The sequence below is a fragment of the Hypomesus nipponensis genome, chromosome 16 (genome assembly GCF_054491055.1).
Source record: "Hypomesus nipponensis isolate SF chromosome 16, ASM5449105v1, whole genome shotgun sequence".
Lineage (NCBI taxonomy): Eukaryota > Metazoa > Chordata > Actinopteri > Osmeriformes > Osmeridae > Hypomesus > Hypomesus nipponensis.
The window spans coordinates 9,942,077-9,965,625 of NC_140376.1; the positions used below are offsets into that span (position 1 = coordinate 9,942,077).

General features: G+C 44.4%; 2 protein-coding genes across 3 annotated transcripts in view; both read left to right on the top strand.

Annotated features, from left to right (window-relative positions):
- camsap2a (calmodulin regulated spectrin-associated protein family, member 2a) overlaps positions 1 to 10,786 on the top strand; it is a 40,272-nt gene extending 29,486 nt beyond the window's left edge. Inside the window, exons 7-17 of one of the 2 annotated variants that reach the window (XM_084675564.1) lie at positions 1,844 to 1,934; positions 2,091 to 2,187; positions 2,329 to 2,360; positions 2,467 to 2,536; positions 2,717 to 4,865; positions 5,551 to 5,687; positions 5,887 to 6,107; positions 6,496 to 6,592; positions 7,617 to 7,732; positions 8,115 to 8,233; positions 8,530 to 10,786. In XM_084675564.1, the coding sequence (XP_084531690.1) occupies positions 1,844 to 1,934; positions 2,091 to 2,187; positions 2,329 to 2,360; positions 2,467 to 2,536; positions 2,717 to 4,865; positions 5,551 to 5,687; positions 5,887 to 6,107; positions 6,496 to 6,592; positions 7,617 to 7,732; positions 8,115 to 8,233; positions 8,530 to 8,835 (3,435 nt within the window). In that variant the 3' untranslated portion in view covers positions 8,836 to 10,786. The remainder of the gene's footprint in view (positions 1 to 1,843; positions 1,935 to 2,090; positions 2,188 to 2,328; positions 2,361 to 2,466; positions 2,537 to 2,716; positions 4,866 to 5,550; positions 5,688 to 5,886; positions 6,108 to 6,495; positions 6,593 to 7,616; positions 7,733 to 8,114; positions 8,234 to 8,529) is intronic. The other variant, XM_084675565.1, reaches the window with a different exon arrangement.
- Positions 10,787 to 11,067: 281 nt separating this feature from the next.
- wdr47b (WD repeat domain 47b) lies at positions 11,068 to 23,035 on the top strand. Its single transcript, XM_084676387.1, is given in 17 exon segments — positions 11,068 to 11,410; positions 12,062 to 12,244; positions 12,666 to 12,749; positions 13,668 to 13,752; positions 13,937 to 14,245; positions 14,426 to 14,865; positions 16,084 to 16,180; positions 16,792 to 16,906; positions 16,909 to 16,966; positions 18,175 to 18,444; positions 18,577 to 18,652; positions 19,631 to 19,788; positions 19,870 to 20,039; positions 20,235 to 20,405; positions 20,934 to 21,065; positions 21,383 to 21,601; positions 21,751 to 23,035. Coding segments are annotated over 16 exon segments (2,685 nt in total). The 5' UTR covers positions 11,068 to 11,410; positions 12,062 to 12,086; the 3' UTR covers positions 21,894 to 23,035.
- The last annotated feature ends 514 nt before the right edge of the window (positions 23,036 to 23,549 follow it).

Genomic DNA, 23,549 nt, shown 5'->3' on the forward strand with positions numbered 1-23,549 from the left:
TCACTGCAAAAGACTGTTCCTAGTTTTTGCAAAACACACACACACACACGGACACTGACCATGTAAGAATTGCTTAGTCTCTGTTTCAGTATTAGAGCCAGACTTCAGGTCAACCTCATGGTGCTTAATGATGTCACAGCTACTCAGAGTGTGTGTCTGTCTGTCTGTCTGTGTGTATGTATGTCTGTAGTTGGTCCGGATCTTTCTGTGTAACTGCAATGGGGCAGGGCTGCCAGCAGCTCCCTCTGAGTGGATTAGCCTTCAGCTCTCTTTGACCTGCAACCAATCAGTTCTCCCCAAACTGAAAGGGAGGGAGAGAGACGAGGCACACAAATCTGGCAACCTGTGGGGTAAAGCTTGGTATCAGACAGGTCAGTAGTGTGACTGGGAGATCAGGGGAGTGTGTGTTTGACTGCTACAGGGGGTGTTAAAGGATAATGGTCCCATTGATGTGTTAGTAAGCAAGTAGGATGGACAGACAGATGGAGGAGAGGACGGCTTTTACCATCATGCCATCTGGGCTGGAGACAGGCTTCTTGCTCTGCCTCTCTCGCTTTTTCTCTACCACCCTCCCTCTCCCTCTCTATGTCAAACTGAGAGGACAGAACCTCGTGGTGACCAGACTTAGAGGTAGGCTAATGCAATTAACTAACTGTTTACTGCTGCTAAGTTTATGTCCCCTCAGAAGAACATTTTATCAGTGGCTATACTCCATACATGCTCTCTTCTGGATGTTTGAAGATCTTGGTTTTGTTTTTAGGCTTTAAAGGTTAGTCATTTGGACAGTGTGGCAACTGTGAATTATAAATTCATTAAACTGCAGCTTTAGAACCTTTTAGGAAAAGCTAGCATCTTTTGTGTTAGTTCGTTTGCTGTCACGGAAGAAGCAGGCTCGATACTACGGAGAAGGTGAATCTGTCTATTGGGAGGAAAGGTGGGAGGGAGGGAGAGGGAACATTCTTTCTTTGTCTGGACCAGTGGTCCTGAGCAGAATGCCACAGTTCCTCAAGGTCAAACTGGAACACGTGCCAGGCAATATCCATAGGGGAACCGTTGGTGGGTGTGTGGTTAGACGACGGTAACAAAGACAAAAGGAACAAAATTGCTGGTTGACTTTGTAATAACGATTTGGTTTGCAGCTTCCTATTGTGTCGAATCTTAATTACTGTCATGAAGTTATCTGCGACTTACAAGTATAGTAGTGTCTGTCAAGATTTTGATGGATGTATTTATTTTCATACACAGGCCTTCCATACTTCAGTTGTAGCATATTATGTCCTCTGTGATTTTTGTTATCTCTTCCTTCTTTCCCACATGATCCTGACCTGGATTTTAACTTGGTCACATCGTAATGGTGTCAAAAACCCATCCAGAAATTGAGCTTCAGTTGATTGGGCCCAACAACGTGCCACAGTATTATGAAAAGTGTTTATTTGGCAGAAATGTAGCGGTGTGAAGCTGTTTTTATATAATATAGTGTTATCAAACAGCATCTCTGTCAAGCTAGTCTATCGTCACGTGGAAATACTGTATGTTTAGGGGCAATTTTGATGATGGAAATGCTAAAAAGGGAGGGTTGGTGCGTGAACGTTGGTGTAATAATTAGTTTTTTGCTAAGGGAGATGTACTGAGATTGAGCTTCTCTTTATCAGATATTTAAAAGGTGTTTGTCAGGTTTTTATTTTAGGTATTAAGAGACATCTTGTGGAAGGAAAGGTGCACTGCAATGTTCAGATAGATTAGACAGTTGGGGATAGTTTGTTCTATGAAAACGATACGCTTTTGCCCTCGGTTTGCTGTGTTGTCGATTTGCCTCTATATGACAGTGTTCTTTTTTTTCCAGAGCAACTTCCTTGTGTTCATGGCTGAGCTGTTTTGGTGGTTTGAAGTTGTGAAACCATCTTTTGTAAAACCCCAAACTCTGGAAAGTGAAGGTGAGTGTGGGAAAACAGGCTTTTGGACCAAAGAACGTCCTCAAATGCAAAGTATATACAGTACAACAGAAACATTATACATGCTAAACATTTAGCATCTGATTTAAGTTGTTTTGGTTTACAAGGCTATGTGTGTGTTGTTGTTTTTTATCTAAGAGCCCCCCCCATCATTGAAGAGCATGCCCTCTGTGCCCATCTCTAAGGCAACTAAGAGGAGCTTCATGGAAAGGCCTCCCAGTCCAGAGAGACCCAGGTTGGATGATCTCCTCTAACTAAACAGGGCTTCTCTACTGTTGTCCTAGTCTTCCCATTAACTGTCTACAAGTTGTCAAATTATATTTTTACTTTGTAGTATACAGCTTCTAGAAACAATCTTTTTTACCCTCTTTTCTAGTCTGCCTCTTCGTCCTCAACCCCTAAACTCAGGTAACTAGATTGTCACTCGTACTCGTTATAGGTGTATAAACACCTAAAGCATTTAGAGACACAAAAGGCATTTAGAGATTTACATATGGTTGTTTTTACACTGCAGATGAAATCAAGAGATCAACTTCAATGTCGTTTGTGGATGGCCACATAGGTACCTGGCCTAAGGAAAAAAGGTCAGCCACAAATTCAAAATAATACCGAAAATAATATTATAATTTTTTTGTTGTATTAGATAATAATAATACACAAAAATAAGAATAAGAAATCCCAAAACAAAATCAATCCTAAAGACAATATAAAATAAGCCTAAATCCTTAATCCCAAAAATATATATTTTTATTTTTTTTCCCCAGATCTGGGCCTTACGGAGTATCCTTCGACATCCCCTTTGATAAAGATGGCGGCTCCCCCTCTGCTCCTCTTCCCCTGCGGGGCATGACTCGATCAGCCAGCACTGAGGATGGCCTGGGTTTCAAACTCCACCACCAGATGCTCCGTGGCATGAAGAAGAACCTCTCCTTCCAGCCCGTCAATGGACAGAGCTTGGGCATCGACAAGGAGGGCTGCCCCGACAGCCTGGTGCCCACAGAGCCTGACAGAGTGCCGGCGGGCAGAGCCTACCCCGATGGGCACGGGAATGGCATGGCCACCCCCAGCATAGAGGAGGCCCTCCAGATCATACATAACACGGGCCAGCCGCTGCAGAGACTCCTGGCGGAGGCGGAGGGGATCGATAACGGGTTTTTCCTCCACAGCCAGGCCCGTAGGCCCAGCGGACTGGACCCTGTATCTGAGATGGATTCAAAAGTGGCTCTGAGCCCCTCAGACGCCACAGAGCCCGACACGGGCATCCACCTGAGGACGGACGACATGGCCGAGACGTTGGACGAAGACTCGTCTCTGAGGGACTGCACCGCCAGCATGGAGCTGGACATGGACACCCCCAGCCCCTGCCCCAGCGGGTCTGCCAAATCCCCGCCGGGCATCAAGATGACAAGCTTCGCCGAACAGAAGCTCCGCAAGCACAACCCATTAGCCGGTGACTCGGGCCGGGGCAGCGGGAGTGGCTCCCTCAAGACCACTCCGGAAGGGTCCGAGCTCGGACTGCCGCTGTGCGTGTCTTGGGCCCCCACCCCTGAGCACAGCCCTGTCCATCACCAGCCCACACCCCTCTCCGCTCCCACCAAACCCATCTACCCAGTCCAGGCAGTGCCCGTTGACCCGGCGCAGGCCATGGCAACGGAGATGGTCCAGCTGCGCATGCGATTGGAGGAGAAGCGGCGGGCCATCGAGGCTCAAAAGAGGAAGGTGGAGGCGGCGTTTACGAGGCACCGGCAGAAGATGGGCCACTCAGCCTTCCTCACCGTGGTGAAGAGGAAGGGTGATGGAGCCGCAAGCGGCGTGGAGGAGGACAGGGGGAAGGCGGAGGAGATGGAGAAGACGGGAGGCGCCAGCCCCACCCTCCGGTCTGAAAGGAGCAAGACCGACACACCCGACGGGGCGGAACAAGGGAGCGGCGGCGTTGCCGGTTGGTTAAAGTCGCCGAGAGGAGGAGAGGAGGGCAGTCCTAACGCCGGGCAGGTGGCAGAGACTGACCTGATGGAATACACCCGCTCCATCGAGAAGCTCAATGACTCATTGGCCTTCCTGCAGACCGAGATGCAGCGATTGGCCCAGCAACAGGAAGTCATCATGGCCATGCGGGAGCAGCAGCAGCAGGCGTGGGTCATCCCACCATCTCACACGAGCCCCTCCCCTCAGAAACACAGCCGAGCTGCCCCGCGCTCCTCTGGACCTTCCTCCCCCGTCGATTCCCCTCACTGTGCCCGCCGCTCGCCCACCAGCATCAAGAGGAAGTCTGCTTCTTTCCACTCCCGCACAGCCCGCACCCCTAGACCCAACGAGCTCAAGCTTGCCCCTTACAACCGTGTGCTGACTGCCCCCCAGTCCGTCGACAGCATCCCCCGCTTACGCCGGTTCTCTCCCTGCCAGCCCCTAGCCACCTCATTTGTGTACATGGGGGATATGCCTGCTAGCAGCACTCTGGAGCCCGGAACCCCAGATCATGGCAGAAGCAGGGACTCAGATCCACTTCTCTGCCCAGAAAAGGAGGCTTCTAACCCGGCTAGCGCGGTACCCTCGCCCCCTTCCTCCCCGGTCAAAGGTCCAAACCAGCAGGACCAAGAAGAAGACATTGAAGGAGAGACCCAGAATGAAGATATGGAAACAGAGATGGTGAAGGAGGAGGAGATCCGACCCATCATCGGTTCGTCGGTGTCGGAGGTGTTGGCACATCCGGTGACAGAGACCTTCACGGTGACCCCCACTGAGGCCCCTGCTCCCATAGGAGCTCAGAGCCAAGCTAGGAGCAGCTTGATCGAGGTGCCCCTGTCCGTGCTGAAACCACTGGAGGGTGAGGTGTTGGAGGAGAGTGGGGAAATGCAGGCCACCTTCGAGGGCCTGGACGAAGACCAGAAAATGTGCCGTGGCTTCTTTTTTAAGGTGGAGTGACCTGGGATTGTACAGTGTATTCATCACAAGATTTATGGAAAGGGAGACCAATGGATAGTTTGTAACCTTCTCATATATTTGTTCTCTCTGACGATAACAATTATTTGACCATTTGTAGTTTTAAATTAGGATGACATATTTTTTAGCATTGTTGTCAAAATCTGTATCAAGACAGTGTGTCCCAGTTTCTGCCTCTTTATGCCTCCGTGTTTGTTTTCTTTACGGTATGTAAGGAAACCTCCTGTTTCTAATATGAGATGATGAATGTCACAGAAAATAGACCGGTTGAGGACAAATTTGTTTTGCAGTTGTTAGTCAACTCTGCTTTCATCTAGGTCAGAAAACTGGGTCTTCTAAATTATTTAAGTGCAGCTCTACAGTGATGTTAAATGAGTTGTAAGATTGTGGTGGTTGTAGAGTGCATATACCGTTCGCATTAAATTTTACATGTTCAGACACATGGTCTGACAGCAGTTAGAATAAAAATGTTCTTAGTATCTTTTGAAGAATAGCCTAATTATTACGTTTAGAAAGACCACACTAGCTCCAATATATACACGTATATACTATACACAATATACACACTCGGCAGTTGCAACTGCATGAATTCCAAGGCTGAAAAGATTTTAAAACAAACAACAAACCTTTTGACATCTTCTGTCACATTCTACTCTAGGATGACGGGAAAGGGGAGGACAACATGGCTCAGAAGAGGGCGGCGTTGCTGGAGAAGAGGATGAGGAGGGAGAGAGAGACCCAGCAGAAAAAGCAGCAACTGGAGGTGGAACTGGAGCAGAAGAAAGAGGAGGCACGGTAGGTCCTTCCCGCCCGAGTGTCACCTGTTTCTAGGCAGACTTTCTACAGTATTTTCTCGATGGACTTTACCTCGGTGAACCCTTTGTGAGCTTGCAAAAACACAGAGGTCCTTTATGGACACATAGACATGTTTGTACAACTCAATGTTCAAAAACACAAAAAAAGCCCACACTGTCCCCCATCCCCCCTTATCCAGACTAAAAGCCGAAGAGGAACGTTTGAGGAAGGAAGAGGACAAGGCCAGGAGAGAGTTCATCAAGCAGGAGTACCTGCGGAGGAAACAGCTAAAGCTGATGGAGGACATGGATACGGTCATCAAGCCTCGGCCTGCCAGCACCAAACAGAGGCGAGCCAGACCCAAGTCGATCCACAGAGACAGCCTAGACTCCCCCAAAACGCCAGGCAGGGCCGCAGCAGGTGAAAAATAAAAAATATTAAATGACCCTCCCCCCATGCCCTAGGGGCATGTCGACATTTGTGCCACACCCCATGCACGCTCAGCATGGCTTCTTCTATCGACTTGAATCTGTTGAGTGAAGATTGACAATACCTTTGGGGCTCATGTTTAAAGTATGTTTGTCCTACTTGTTAAACCCAACCAATTTTGGTAACGTGCTGATTTGTGTCGTTTGGAGAATGTGATAGATAGATGCATAGATGCATGTCATTATGTTAGTGTGTGTGCTCCTGCATTTTGCGTGACAAGTTTGCCACAAAGTTCTGCAGATACACACTTCCATGTCGTGGTCATTTGTGGTGTAACGTGTGTGTCTCGTGCCGTGCTGTGTTTGTGTTTCACATCCAGGTTCACAACCTTGTGTCTTTTCAGTCTCCAGCTTGTCGCTGGCTTCGCTCAACCTGGGAGAGAGTGACAGCACGCAGTCTGAAAAGAGAGCCCCGAGGTGAGCCGGACACCTTAACGTCAGTTCTGAACCAAAAAATGATTAAAAGATAACATTTCCTTAATGTTTGTAGACTATAACCTTATGAACTACTGTCATGACAGATGATTAACTATTGGTCACTGACCTGAAGATGACCACTCATTTCGACCACCCCTCGACTCTTTTCAACCTAACGTTCTTCTCTGTATGTTTCCTTCTTTCTTTGACAACCCTGTTTATTTTGGGGCTGTCAGAAGTATTAGTGTAGCCTCTGGCAGCCTCTACTTCTTTTTGAGCTCTCCTAAACTGAGAAGGAGAAGGTCAGTTGTCTGTATTGTAGAGCAACACCTCTTCCCCATACCCTATCCCAAATTGTTGGTTGTTTCCCTGTCCTTTATGAGCTGGTATAGGGGCTATTGTTGCTTACAGTCTGGAAAAGATCCTAATGCCAAACATAACTGCACTGGAAACAATACTCTTCACTGAATGTCACCTCCTAACAGTAGCCCACAGTATATCTTGCCATCAGTATATGACTTTGGCTGACTGCACCACCCGCCCTTGCTCAAATATGCGCTTGCATTTAGCACGGCTCACTGAACAAAATGTCATGACACTGTTATGATTTGCCAATGTCTTGCCTATCCCTGCAAAGATACACACCCTGTGACTGTCAAGGTTTTGCTACCTCCTTGTTTGGATGTCTCCTGCCACTAGTAATTAGTACTTACTATGAATTACTAACTGCTAATGAGTCACTACTCTGAAGTACTACTAAGAAGCTGTAATAAAAGTTTGTGCAATAAACACACAATCACATTTTTCTCCCTGCTTTACCCACCATGCTTGCAGGCTTACAGCACTTAGCATTAGTCAAGTAAGGGTGTGCAATAGCAAACCTATCCCTGTTGTCAAATTATGCAGTATTTGGATACAAACCACATATTTCAGTAGGTACAGAAAGTCAACAAAGCTGAGCTGTATGAAACCAGTTACGTGAAGAGAGGTGACCTAACTGTCATTGTTTGTTTGTTTCCTGAAGGCCAGATTCTGCTGACGGTTTCCTGTCTCCGAGTCGGCCCGGGAGTCGTAACGGGGAAAAGGACTGGGAGAATGGTTCCACCACCTCCTCTGTCACTTCCAACACGGAATACACAGGTGAGTACTGCAGTAAACTCTCACCTTACAGCAGTTCACTGACAGACATGGGTATTAGCAGTATAACGCTGTCAAAAGGTATTGTGGGATATACAGTAAAACATTTTTTACAAATGAAGATGTCAAAGGTGTCTGGAAAAGATGACGTGTTAAATTTACAGATGGCATTTTTTTTCGAATGAATGTATGCCATACACTATGACTATGTACACTATGTTTGTGTTTTGGGCCACATTTTTTGATACCTTTCAGAGATACCAGCAAGATACCAATGAATTATTTATCTTCAGTCCTGAACGGATGTCAGAAATCCCTTCCTCGACATAAATAGAGTGGTTGCTATGACGATCCTCTCTTGACATCTCTCCTCTTGTGTGTGCAGGGCCCAAGCTGTACAAGGAGCCAAGCGCCAAATCGAACAAACATATCATCCATAACGCCTTGTCCCACTGCTGTCTGGCTGGCAAGGTTAATGAAGGGCAGAAGAACAAGATCCTTGAGGTAACAGGCAACGATAATACAAATGACACATCATTAAATTTACATTTAGTCTTTTTTTTTTTTTTTTTTTTGAAATGAAGGAATTGAAATGAAATGTGTCCAGTTGTTCCCAGGTGTGATCTCAACAGACTAACAGGGTTTTGAGACAATCTGGGATGGTGGTGGATAGTTGTAAAATCATCGTAAAAAGGCATGGGAAGCAAAAGGGGGTGGGGAAGGGGATTCTTTTCAAGATTTGATTTTTTTTTAAAGATCCCTATTCCTCATTTCAATCACTCTCTCCGCTTGCATGTCAGGAAATGGAGAAATGCGAGGCCAACAACTTCCTGGTGCTGTTCCGGGATGGGGGTTGCCAGTTCCGATCTCTGTACATGTACTTCCCTGAGATGGAGGAGATCACCAAACTGGCAGGCATCGGGCCAAAGAGCATCTCACGCAAGATGATCGATGGGCTGTACAAGTACAACTCAGACAAAAAGCAGTTCAGCCAGATCCCGGCAAAGACCATGTCTGCAAGCGTTGACGCTATCACCATCCACAGCCACCTGTGGCAAACCAAGAAACCAGCCACCCCCAAAAAAGTAGTACCTTCAAAGTCCTAATGAAACTTCAAACCCCTCTGCCTGTTTCCCTTCAAATGGAACATTCACATGCAAATTGCACTTCACTGTACATAACTCATGAGGATTCAAGCACCTGCAATGCCAGTAGATTAATGCATACTTTGTTTGTATGTCTCCTCTTCTATTCCTGTCTTTTTCCTACAAGCTTCAGAGCAGACATAGGAGAAAACAATTACAAACAACTGGAATGTAAAACCTTATTTAAAAGCAAATTGTAAATGGATACCATTGATTTGTTTGGTTTAAGAGGTTGTCTGATTTGAGTCATTACGACAGCATGTGCGTGTAAGTTAGGTTTTTAATGGTGCCAAAAAGAGTAGAGTAAAAAAGGTATGAATGCAATTGCTGTTTTATTTATACTGAAGCACTGAATGTTGATTATAATAGTCTGATTTGTTTTTGCTTATCTGTTGACATGTGTGGCCTTATGCTTGTTTTGTATGTGAGTGCAATGCAGTGATTGTAAAGCTATACCCTAGAAAGGTGTTTTGTACTGAGGCAAGAGTGATTTTTTTCCATTTATTGTCTCTTGAAATGTTAGTTTTTAAGTCTGTCAAGGTATATTAACAAGACCTGGGCCACTTACATACAGTTACTTGATCAATAAATGTAGGCACATTTGATTCACCTCACAGCTGGCACTTATGGGACTGATCCCTTGGTTTTATTTCAGTAGGTGCTCAAACAAATACACCCAGAATAGACAGTATGTGCAAATAGTATTTGACCCAGGTTTGCTTACACCAGAAAGGGCCCAAAAGTTCAAAAAGCATATAGCTAGTATACCCACACAGTATCATACCTCCAGGTCAATGTTAAACCAGTGGTTTTAACTAGAATTCTTTTTTTTTTAAGGAATCAGGAACCACATAGTGGGCTATATTGTTGATGCTGCTGGTTCACTGCAGGTTTGTGAACAAAACCAAAAAAATATATAGAATTTAAATTGCCACATCATGGACCAGCCTTTAAGATTACTTTAGTGTGGTTACTTTGATGACATTCAGATTTTTAAATGTATTTGACGCTAAATGGTTTGTATATATTCGGTTCATTGTAAAAATGAAACAATACATGTTGAATAATTCCAACACACTGTCAAGCATAAAAAAGGGTTTGATTACAGTATATATTACTGTATTTTAAATTTAGTTTTGCATCCATTTAATCAACCTCAGAATAAAAGTTAAAGTTTCAAAGTAAACATTTTCTTCCAACATCTTCCATTTAAATAAACACAGACCAGTTGTTCCGAAATTTGAATTATTGCTTAACAAACACTTGTCAGGTCAATCCATTTTACTTCAACATGTAAGTGCTCATAATAGGATACAAGTTACTTTCAAAAACGTTACTGCATACAGCACCCTACATTCTGCACTTGATGGCTTCTATGTGAGACTTGTTAAGGCAATATGCAGTATTTTATTTTTATTTGTTTTGTTATCTAAAAGCAGAATGTGGTGGACTTCATTGCTGCACATGGGTATAGCCTTGTTGCTTCTCTTTTTGTTTTAGTTTAAAATCTAACAATATCACTCATGCAGTGGTCAACACACACAAAGGTCAGGCATTGGTGCTTTTACTGAGACATAATATACAATTACCAAAAGAGAAGTTGTACAGGTCTGCAATTGTAATGCGATGTCACTATTTCATATTTTTAGTAAAGGGATATAACTTTGGGACCTTGCTGTTGTCTTATTTGGCTGTTTAAGGCCAAGATGAATGGATATTTAACTGTTACTATACATTCAGTGAAGAACATGTGGGCAGGGCAGTGGACAGTCTGCTGCTGTGAGCTCATCTGTCCATCTATGATAAGCACTGCTTCCATTTTGTTTTAGCAGACGCTGTGCTGTCAAAAATCATTTTGCTGAATTTGGTAGTTTTGTTTGAGTTTTCTTTAGCATTGAATAAAATGAAGCATGGCCTCAAATGTGTGTTGTGCCTTATTGTGCTCAAACTAAATATTTAAAGATAACAATTAATTGTAGGGTCAACCGTGAATGTAAAATGTATACATTTGACTCTCAGAATCACACAAAAGATCCTTAGAAACGGTCATAATGACGATTATTTTATCAAATGTAACTACTTAGTCAAATTCATTCGTGCATTTTGGTTAATGAACAGTCGGACACACCCTGTATTTGCCCAACCCTACCATCTAATTGTAATCGTCTTGAATTGTCGCTGTGAGAAAACGACATCACGTCAAACGCTGGCAATTGCATCCCCTGCAGAGCATCCCCTGCAGAGCAAGAGAAAGCAGAAAGTTGCTGAGCCGAGCGCACCCTCCGTCATAAGTGAGAGCAGTGCATGGTTTCAGGTCGCTTGGTTTGCTACAGTCTGTTCGCTTGGCAACCTGGACAATAACGTGCAACAAACAGGATCGATATCAGCACCATTGACAGAAGAAACGAATTAATTGTTTGATATGCCCTGCCAAAACTGAAATCGGTCGCAGCGAAAAATCTTTGTTTGCAAGTGTGCGTTTATCGAATTCATGTAGAGCGTCATTGTAGGCTACAGTACCAGGAGGAATTGACAGGTGAGGGGTAGGCAGGCTACAAATCATTTTGGGTGGTGCCTGTTGGTATTTAGTGGTGTGAGTTGGTGTAATGTTTAATGCTTGGAATACCGGTGCTTTGCTTGCTTGTTAATCAGCTCTTTTCGATATAGACGGCTTTTATTCTTAGGGTATTGTCCTTGGCTTTCTGCAATGTGAAGCATGTTACGTTATAGAGCTGCAAAAGACTACTACTGCCCGCGAATCCTTACGTGTACGCAGTGCAATGGCATGGCAGCATATTTATGTTCTATGCTAGCATGCTAGCAGGGAAAAGGGTGGGTAGCTAGCTAGATGTGTTATTAAAGCCCCTGGGCCAAATCATGGGCAACACCTTAAAATATAAACTGTATTGTTAATATTTTAACTGTATTGTTGTCTATCCCGTTAAAGATGTTGCATCAACAATGACTTATAAACATGCATCTGTCGGAATATGTTCATTTGTCAAAACAGTTGAAGAAAAAAAAGTGATTTAAGTGACAGTATTGAAGGTTGCCATTGTGATAATCAGTTTGTTTTGAAATGGATGTATTAAAAACAACTTATTGCAGTGTGTTTCCTAACTTTTCCCCCTTTCTTAATGATGCAAACAATTCAGCTTTTAGGCATCTACTCTCTCTTTCTCTACAGGCACCCTAACTGACAGACGGTTACTATGACAGCGGAAGAGACCATCAACATCAAGGAGGTGGAGGTGATCAAGCTCATGTTGGACTTCCTCAACTCCCGGAAACTGCACATCAGCATGCTGGCTTTAGAGAAGGAGAGTGGCGTGATCAACGGCCTCTATTCGGATGACATGCTTTTCCTCAGGTACTGGGACTCTAGGAATGCCTAAAACCGTACAGTTGGAACAGAAAGAGGCCATGTTCCTTTGTTTGTGCTGGTGCTGTTAATCTGTGCTAGATCTTTTGTAGTGCCAAACCACTCTTCTTGACATTATAAACCATCACAAGCTCTGTATTACAAAGCACTGGAATTGACGTTCCCCAGCTAAATTCAATCCAAAGACTATCTATCTGACACATTATTACATTAACCTGTGGATGATAGAATGAACCATTCATCAATATTGATTTTGAGGCTACTTAATATGCCCCCCTTTTCCCCTTTGGCTTGTTTAAGCTTGTACAGTGCCACATACAGTGTTAGTGGTTGAATTGAGTTATGCTGTTGCCAAGATTTTTTCTTCTCGACTGACAATTAGCAATGCCTTCTTTCTTGATCTATGCAGACAGCTGATACTTGACGGCCAATGGGAGGAGATCCTACAGTTTATTCAACCATTGGAAGGAATGGATACGTTTAATAAGAAAAGGTGGGTTCTTCTGAAATGTACCCTAATATGGTCAATAGTATGTGGACACCAGTCAGTGAACAAGAGACTCACAGACCTACTTGTTGAACCTCTCATTCCAAAATCTCGGGCATTGATAGCAAGTCGGTTCCCACTTTGTTTCTATAGTTTCCTTCATTTTATAATTCCCTTCATTTGATCATTTATCATTAATATACACCAGTTGCGCAAGCGGTTCTAGCCCAAAAGCTGGACAAATTCTAGCCCAAAAGCAATGACATATTGTTCCCTGTTATTAAGTGGCTTGATAATGACTGGCCTGCACAGATCCCTGACCTAAACACCATCAAACACATTTGGGATGAATTTGAATGCCATCTGCAAGCCAGGTCTGCCCAACCTCCCTAAGTCTAGGAACTTTATAGAAGCACATTTCCACAGACACACTCCAAAATATTATGGTCAGCCTTCCCAGAAAGGTGGCAGCTGTTATAGCCCCAAAAGGGGCCCAACTCTATACTAATGCACACATTTTTGAAATGGAATGTCCATCAATCTCAAATAGGTATGATGGTCAGGTGTCCACATACTTTAAGCCATACAGTGTATGTCCAGATTCATGCAAGCTAAATATATCCTACTGACTGTTCTACCCTACCAAATATTGATTAGCCATTCATGCAGATAGTCCCTGGCCCATGTTACTGAATTAGGTTAAAACCTCATAGAAAATCCTCATAGAGGATTGACACTCTCAACATGTGGTGCTCACTTACTATGAAGTTCATTCGACAGTGGTACAGTCTCTTTGTATACAAAGATACTTTACATAAAACTTCAATTACACATTTTATAATCAAAGTAAGCGTAGGTTGTTCTGGGATTTGAATCCACATAATTGTGTCGTATCATTAATTGAGTATTTTTGTGGTTTCCCAGGTTTCGTTATATTATTTTGAAGCAGAGGTTTCTGGAAGCTCTGTGTGTCAATAACGCCATGTCAGCTGCTGAAGACCATCAGAATGTGAGTGCGCACTATTTGGAGCACTTTCTACTCCATTGAGTTTTGTGCCGTTTACTTTTGAGGGCCCAAACTTAAGTTCAATAACACTGCAACAAACCGCTCTTAAAAACCATTCAGTAGCTTTACGGCATTGACATGCTGCGTTTGTAAACATCCTCGTCACGAATGTCCCTCACCTCTTCAGCTGGAGCTGACTATGCAGGAGGCCGTCAAATGTCTTCACAGCCTGGAGGAGTTCTGTCCTACCAAAGACGACTACAGCAAACTGTGCCTGCTGCTCACCCTGCCACGCCTCACCCACCACGCAGAGTTCAAGGACTGGAACCCTAGTACGGCTCGCGTCCACTGCTTTGAAGAGATTTGCACCATGGTGGCCGAGTTCATCCCCGCAGACAGGAAACTGAGCGAGGCAGGGTTCAGGGCCAGTGGAAACCGTCTCTTCCAGCTGCTCATTAAGGGGATCCTCTATGAGTGCTGCGTGGAGTACTGTCAGGTTAGTACCCCCACCTCACGGTTCACTTTTTCTGTTTAGCTTTTTGTGAAGTTTGAGGTTGTCAAGTGTGGTCTCACAATTGAAATGCCTTGGGATTCGCGATTTGTATTTTCTTTTCCTTGACATGACAGTTTTGTACGTGCCCAGTTTTCTTCTCAAGTGTCCTATTTTGGATTCCAGAGTAAAGCCACAGGGGAGGAGATCACAGAGGGCGAGGTGCTCCTGGGGGTGGATGTTCTAAGCGGTAACGGCTGTGATGACGTGGACCTCTCCCTGCTCTCCTGGCTCCAGAACCTCTCCCCCGGGGCCTTCTCCTGCTCCTTCCAGCAGAAGACCCTCAGCATCCACGTGGACCGCCTGGTCAAGCCCCCCAAAGCCGGCCACGCTGACCTCCTCACTCCCCTCATCAACCGCCTCTCCCCGTGCCCCTCTTCTCCCCTACGCCAGCGACCCCTGTCTGCAGACACCTACATGTCCCGCTCCCTGAACCCGGCCCTGGACGGTCTCTCCCACGGGCTGGCGGCCCAGGATAAGAGGGGAATGGAGGGCAGCGTCAGGCCCTGTCTGAGCCGGAGCCTTGTGGAGAATGACCTCCACCATGAGGAGGACTCCCCAGAGAGGTAAGGGGGTGGGAAACTAAGACCACACAAACATTCCATGCTTGTGTTCTTGGTGTACCTGCATTGCGGTTTACGATGCGCGGGTTGTATGATTCTACTATGGTTCAACGTAAAACGCTATCTCCTGTCATCCATATCCACCGTTTTATGTGATGATAGTCGTTATGTTATGGAACCCCACAGACATTCTGATTGGTTGAGTCCAATTCAAGGAGACTTAGACACTGGTGAACTGGACTCATGTGCATTTTAAATTAGTAACAATGAACTTGAAAGTAACAATGAATAGAAAACATCTTCCAGGGCACTTTGCTTCATCCCGGTTGGACACTCGTGCTGGAACGTGAGGCAGACAACTCACACTACAGGCCTGCTTCACGTTATCGGACCATAATACTGGTGCAGGAGGCCGGCTCTCGACGTGTCTCTCCCACCCTTTCTCTTTCTCATCCTCTCTCTCTGTCCCTCCCTCTGTCTATCTCTCTTTGCCTTTCTCCCTCCATCTCGGCCTCTCCCTCAGCCCTGAGGGTCTCCTCCCCTCTGAGGCCTGTCAGCTCTGATTTTGTGGAGCGGGCCGTTAATTCGTTGATTGTTGATTACCACAGCCGTGAGTGTCATCAGCTCTGCAGAGAGCGGGAAACGGTTTAATGTAGCTGCCTACGACCTCTGGTAGCGCTAGGAAGATTCTGAATATCTAGAGATATGTTGAGGCTTTACAGTGTTGGTTGTTTATGTTTATCCATTCACAACTCACTTCAACGCGAACCCCTAGGCATTCATCTAAATGCTGGATCTCTGTATGGGACTAACTTTAACCTAGGTAACCCTAGGTTTCCAATGCTTCAATGTTGCTGCTTTGACTGCTGGAAGTAGTTGCAAAAATCCAAATACATCAAAATCTGACATGACACAGCTTTGGCCTGATGTGGGTGATTGGTAGAAAGAGTTGGTACCACACTGCAACAAAACTGACAGTCCTTTCCCCTGGGTCAGTTTTCATCAGAGGGGTGTTAGATGACACTATCAGATCCCTTGTGGGGCCTTGGAAGCATCTAATGTATATACTAATTAAACTCCAGATAGAATGGAGACAGACCTCAGACGCCTGTTTCCTGATTGGATAGTGATCACTATGAAGCTACATGTCCATTGTCATGGGGATACAGTAAACGGCTCTGCTGGCAGTGAGTCACGTGTATGTTGTGTTTCCGTCTCTAGAAAGCAGCCACAGGGTTTGAATGGGCCCAGCGCAGTGCGTACTCCATTGGCCCCTGGGATGGACGGTGGGCCACCCTGTAGCACCGAAAGAAATGAGGTAATAAAATGACATTTTAAAAATAAAGCACGTGTCAGGGTAACCCCCACAATCTCCCCTGCCTCCCCCCCCCCCCCCCCCCATTATTCTCTATGACCCCTAACTTCACCTACTCATAAATCCTCCCCAACGACTCCTTTTCCTGTGGAGGGTGGGGCAGGGGGCTTGTAGGGGGGGGGGCCTGTCACCTGACGGGGAGGAGGGAGAGCATGAACTATTGCCTTCCGCGACCTCCTCATCAGCCTCGACAGACATCACCTGGTCGCGGAGGTCAGGGGCAGTGAGACTGCTGTGATGGGCGGTCGGCTAGCTAGCGCGCTCATTGTTCATTTTTGTACATCCCAAGATCGGAGAGGTGTAGATTGGATTTCTGTGTGTGGGCGTGTGAATGCATATCGTCATGGGTGGGGGTGGGGAGATGTTGGACACCGGGTTTGATGTGTGTTTGTGTGTATACGGATGACCTTGTATTAGTAAAGTTTGCATCTTAGGCTGAAGACATTGAGTCAAGTGTGGCTGTGTGTGCATGTGTTTTGCACTCACGGGTGTGGTGTGTGTGTGTGGTTGTGAAATGGTGTGTGAATGTGTGTGTGTGTTCACCACATCGACAGCGCGAGTCTACTGAGCAGGTGCAGGAGTACTACCGTCAGCGCCTGCGTGTGCAGCAGCACCTGGAGACCAAGCAGCAGCAAAGACAGCTCTACCAGCAGATGCTACTGGAGGGGGGGTCAAGCCTCAGGAGGGAGCACAAGTCCAGCACAACCTCACCCAGACATTCCTCAACAGGTAGGAGTCCAATTCCAACAGGTATTTCTATGGAGGTGGTGCTGATGGGGGAAACCGGAACCCCCATTTGAGTCAAGGGACACCCCATAAGAGAGAGAAGTTCATATTTGAGGGATACCATGGTATTGGTGTTCCCTCCACCCTACCGACCATCCACCTGAGGGACACCCAACACAGTTTGAATTCACTCATCTCAGAGATCATACTCAAGCTTTCTAGACCTTTCATGAATGTGTAACAACGCAGAATTAACTTAATCTTCAAGAACAAAATAACTTAGATCAGAGCTAGTATCATTACTAGTGGAGGTGAAACTGACATCAGTAGATCCTGCAACATAACCAAGAGCACATTTACATGTATCACACTAAGTGAACCTACCAAAATTGTCAGCAAATGTAACTCCACAACCTCAGATATTGGTCCTATACCTACAACATTCTTTAATCGAGTGTTTGAAGTTGTCTCAGGTCGGGTGCTGGAGATTATAAACACATCCCTTAGAATTGGCGTCTTCCCAGATGCCTTCAAAACAGCTGTTGTAAAACCCCTATTAAAGAAACCCAAATTGGATAGTAGTATACTTGCAAATTACAGACCAATATCACACCTTCCATTTATTAGTAAAGTACTTGAAAAGATAGTATTGGTCCAATTACATTATTTTCTTGAAGACAATAACATCCTGGAAGTCTCGCAGTCAGGCTTCAGGAAATATCACAGTACTGAAACTGCTCTCACCAAAATAATTTGCAACCTCAGACTAAACTCTGATGCAAATACAGTCTCTATCCTTATCCTGTTAGATCTCATACAATTGATCACAACATCCTAATCGATACACTGGAAAAGCTTATTGGGTTCACGGATAGTGTATTGAACTGGATGAAATCACAGGAAGGAAGTTTTATGTTAGCTTAGGAGACCAAAGGTCTAAGGAACATGAGAACTGCTACAGGGTTGCTCAAGGAAGCTACTTAGGTCCATTACTGTTTACTCTTTATATGTTATCATTCAGCAACATAATCAGAGAACATTATATAGATTTTCATAGCTATGCAGATGACACACAACTATATATGTCCGCTGAACTGAACGATGCAACAGCCATAAATTCCATTACCAACTGCTTGTCGGCGATAAAATGATAACTTTCTTAAATTGAATTAAGACAAAACTGAAGTCCTACTATGTGACCCTGTGTGTAGGTCCATCCAGAAGCTGGAGGAGATGAACGTGGGTATGGACAACCTGGGTGAGGAGGTACAGAGTCTCACCCAGCAATGCAACGGAGTGATGGGGAAACCTGCCGCCACCCCCACACCCCTCATCATCCCCACCCCACCCAGCAGCACCAAGACCCCAGAGACAGGCTGTCTCAGAGACAGGCCTGGGGGGGGCAGCAGCAGTACCCCGTTGAAGGCTGTGGTACTCGGTTTGCCCTCCCCGGAAATGTCCCCTGTTACCCTCACTGAAAGGTTAGAGGGTTATTTCATGTTTCAAATTAGAATATCTAAGCAACTGTATGGTGATGCGACGAGCATGCTAACTATCTACTGTGGGTCTGTGTGCGTTTCTGTCTCTGTGTTTGTGTGTGGTGATTTCAACAGTGCTCAGAGGCTCAGAGCCAACTTGCTGACAGTCGAAGACGATTCAGGCTGTCCCACCATGCGCAAGTCACAAGAGGTAAGTTTTCAACCAATTTATGGTAAATTCCATGTGATATGGAGCATCAAATGCTTTACTATATTACAGACAAGGACCTAGCTACATTGCTAACTCTCTTTCTATCTACACACTAGCTAGAACACTGCAATCATCACTATTGCATTGCATGCACATGCAGGCCTATTAGAGGTCACCAGAAGCAGTCACATATTACCCATAAATATTAGGATTGCTAGACATTTTCAAAAGACAGCTTAAAACCTATCTTTTTACCAAAGCATTTAACTAATTTGATCTCAGAAAGGTTTATTACTTTTATTAGTTGTATTGTTTTTATAGATTTTTTAGATTCCCGCAAAAACTGTGGCTTGTGTCTTGAATTGTATTATTGTTTTTATTGATTGTGTTTTGGATTCCCGCAAAGATTGCGGCCTGTGTTTTGTTACATTTTATCTATTTATTTTATTTATTTCTATTGGGAAACCACAAAGACTGTGGCTCGATATACCGCAAAGACTGCAGCTTGTATTCAAAAGGCTTGAGCATCATAGGTTCTGGACTGCTCTGCAAAAGGTCTGAGATTGTTTTGGATTACCACGGCCTGTGTTCAGAAGGGTTTTATTACTTATAATATTGTTTGTATTGATCTCATGTAAAGCACTTTTTAGCTGCTATTCTTGTATGAAATGTGCTATATAAATAAAGTCTTATTATATTCAAAGGCCAAGGAAAGGGCACACTTAACATATAGTGATGCTAACTCCTAAGAACCTGTTCAGAGATGTAAGTCTTCTCTTGAAAATCTCCACTCTTTTTTATATTTGTATATATTTAGTTGTAAATATAAACTGAAAAGAAAGGGTCTAGGAAAGGAAATCGATTCAGATTGTGATTCGTACTCCTCAGTCCCCCACTTATGTTTACACAGTACCAGTCAAAAGTGGGGAAAATGTGTCCATCTTTTGACTGGTACTGTATATTGTTTGTTTTATACAGGGCAGGAAGCCCAAGTCCCAGTTTGTGGCCGTGAACAGTCTAGAAGACACTCAGGCTGTGCGCGCTGTCGCTTTCCATCCAACAGGGGCACTCTACGCAGTTGGCTCCAACTCTAAAACCCTGCGGGTCTGTGCCTACCCGGAAATCCTCAACACCGAGTAAGGCCATCGCTTTTTTGTGCATTTCCGTAGCATTAGGAACAAGTTTGTTCTACCTATAACATGTGTACTGTTCCCCAGTGTTTCAGGGCCGGCCAAGCAACCAGTTGTACGTTTCCGAAGAAACAAGCACCATAAGGGCTCAATCTACTGTGTAGCGTGGAGCCACTGTGGCCAACTGCTGGCCACTGGCTCCAATGATAAATATGTTAAGGTGCTTCCTTTTAACGCTGAAACCTGCAACGCCACAGGTATAAAGGGTTCTGGAGGGTACATTATACTAGTAGTGTGCAAGTGCACGTTTGTGTTTTATCAACATTTGTTTGTCTGAATTAGTGTTTAGTTTAATTTAGTGTATGAACTATTTGGTGTTGGTATTGTCTTGTACCTACCCCTCTCTGTGTACAAAATGTTGTTCTGGTTGGTTTGTGTGTGGGTGGGGGCAGGCCCAGATTTGGAGTTCAGCATGCATGATGGAACCATCAGAGACTTGGCCTTCATGGAGGGCCCAGAAAGTGGAGGATCAATACTGATCAGTGCTGGGGCTGGAGACTGCAACATTTACACCACAGACTGTCAGAGGGGACAGGGGCTGCATGCTCTCAGTGGCCATACAGGTACAGTGTACACACACACTATGTGGTCATACATGTACAGTATACACACAGACACACTGTCAAAACCAACTTTATTCGGCAAGTAAGTTTACACAGTTTTAACAAGGAATTTACTTTGGCAGGAAGGTGCATACTATTAACATATAAGGGGCACCGTTGCAAATGAGAATATGTTCTCCATTGGCTCACCTGATTAAATTAAATAAAGGTAAAAAAAAATACATAAAATAAATACTTAACAAAAAAATGTTATAAAAATAAATAAATATATAACTTAGTCCCAGTTATGTGCATAAACATCCCAAGTTTTTGTAACAAACATATACAATGCTACCAGTGCCTTAGCTTAACCATCAGCGCAGAAACTAAAATCTGCTTTATCTCATTTCAACTCAAAAGACATCCAGGACAAAGTCAGGCCTGTGAGTGTGTTTGGTGGTGTTTGTAACAGAGCATCTTTACACCCCTCATCTTTAAACACCATGTCCAGTAGTAAGAGATCTTCTTTCACTTTCCCCCTCCCTCTAGGTCACATTCTGTCTTTGTACACGTGGGGGGGCTGGATGATTGCCACTGGCTCCCAGGACAAGACTATTCGCTTCTGGGACCTCAGGGTGCCTAGCTGTGTCAGAGTGGTGGGAACAGCCCTGCATGGATCTGGTAAGGGTAACTGCTAATGGTCTACTTTGGCAGGAAGGTGGCTGGCGATTTGTTGTTGGAATGCTGTGGATGAAAGGGAGGTTGACAGCATAATGCAGTAATATGTAGTTGTAGTGATGCAGTTTCGCCGTTAGGGGTCGCTGATGGTTTAATGATTTCTCAGTTGTAGTCATGGTGAGATTCTCCTTGTTTTTCTTTGAAGTCTTATTGGTGCAGAACTGTGTCTGTTCAAGGTATCAGCAAGCAGGGTTAGTTTCAGCATATTCAATTCAAGCGGGATCCAACCAACCATGGCTTCTTTTTTCCCCAACACGCAGGAAGTGCTGTGGCCTCGGTGGCGGTGGACCCCAGTGGCCGTCTCCTGGCAACAGGCCAGGAGGACAGCAGCTGCATGCTGTACGACATCCGGGGGGGGCGCATGGTGCAGACATACCGCCCTCACAACAGCGATGTCCGTTCCGTCCGTTTCTCCCCCGGCGCCCACTACTTGCTGACGGGCTCCTATGACAACAAAGTCATCGTCACTGACCTGCAAGGTCATATTACACACACACACCCACGCTCAATGAAGGAATGGTCTAGAAAAAGTATTAGTATTTGGAACAACTGATGGACAACTGGTGTGCCTGTCCTTGGTTGTGTGAGCTTATAGCTTATTTTGTCTGTGTTCCTCAACCCCATGCAGGTGACCTGACCAAGCCGCTTCCTCGGACTGTGGCGGGGGAACACTCGGACAAGGTGATCCAGTGTAGGTGGCACACGCATGACCTCTCCTTCCTGTCCTCCTCTGCAGACCGGACAGTCACTCTTTGGTCACAATGTGCCTAATGCCCTCGGCAGTCATTTGGCGGAGCAAGAGAGGCGACACTGACCACAAGAAAGCACAACACAGTCTACCTGGATCTCCCCATGTTTTTTTCCCTGTGTGTGTGTGTGTGTGTGTGTGTGTGTGTGTGTGTGTGTGTGTGTGTGTGTGTGTGTGTGTGTGTGTGTGTGTGTGTGTGTGTGTGTGTGTGTGTGTGTGTGTGTGTGTGTGTGTGTGTGTTCACACAGTTTGTATTTGCACTGGATGTTACTGCTTTTAGCCAATTTTAAGCATTTGTGCCTCTCCGGATGGCTGTTCAGCTACTAGTTATGTAAAAGGCTTAGAAGAAGAAAAAAAAATCAATTTGACTACACTATAAGAATATGTTAAAAGGTATTGCAATGTTTGAAATGTAGTCAACAAACGCATGTTAGCATAGTTAACATCTGCTTCAAGCACTTTTCAGTTTTGGGGGGAGGATGGCTAGGTTAGGATAACACTTTCAAACTAGCTGTTTTAAACTGATGCAAAATGGGTGATCTAGTCCATTTTAACCACATTATGTCAATCATCTGGTGCCTAATATTAAAAGCTTTATCTTGATATGTTATTTGTTTGTATCTCAGGTGTCCAGTCTTAACTGACACCGTTGTTTGTACACATTTGCTCAATGTAATTGTGGCTTTGTTGTTGTTGTTGTTAGATTGGTAACAAATTATATGGAATTCATGTTGTCTGTCATTATTCATTAACTATCTATAATGTTATGAGGATTATTTGATAAAAATGTGCTTTCAATTATTTATTTTTTAGCACAAGTACAAAACTGCTGTTGGATGATAGTTGTGGATGATAATGTTTTGAACATGCACACTTATACAAAGCATATTATGAGAGTGAATAAGATGATGTTGTAAAAGTGCACGTTTTACAATCACTGCAGTGCAGATGACAGAATTTAAATTAACCATTGAATGACTTGGAGCTGTGTACAGTACAATGTCATCTTTGTATGTACTGTTCAGTTTTAGCGTTGAGAGGCTACAAAGATTTAACACAAATAATGTAAACAAGCTGAAACCAGGCTGTGTTAAAGCAGACCTGTCATTTTTACTGCACTTCAGAAATTCTAAGGTAACATGTGTGTTTTAAACTTAAACCTTTACTTTTGTTGTAATTGTAAAGGTAAAATAAAGAAAAACAATGACCCTTGTGGTCAATATTCTTTAGGTTACTTAACTTTTATCCCTTCGTTTTGAAGTACACCTGGATGTGACAACACTCGAGCGAGTAAGGAAAATCCATCCCGAGCGAGTAAGGAAAATCCATCCCTTCTACTCCACAGACAGACAGATAAGGTGGCATGTCATTCTACAGTGGCAGAGACGTGTCAATGCTTTGCCAAAGCCACAACACAAATGTACATTAAACAAAACTAAATGCAACACTGCTTTTTACCTTAGGCTGGCCACAATAAAAGGCCACTCTAAACCAGTCAGTTAGGATCAGGGTTGCTCGATGTAGGGTTGCTCAATTGTTTCTATTGGTTGTTTCATTTTGTGTAACTACAGAATTTTAACTATGGACTTTAATCACAAATCACCATATATTAGAAAATTATATTTCATTGTACCTTAGACCATAACGTTTAATTTGATACTGGTTGTAACATTCTAACA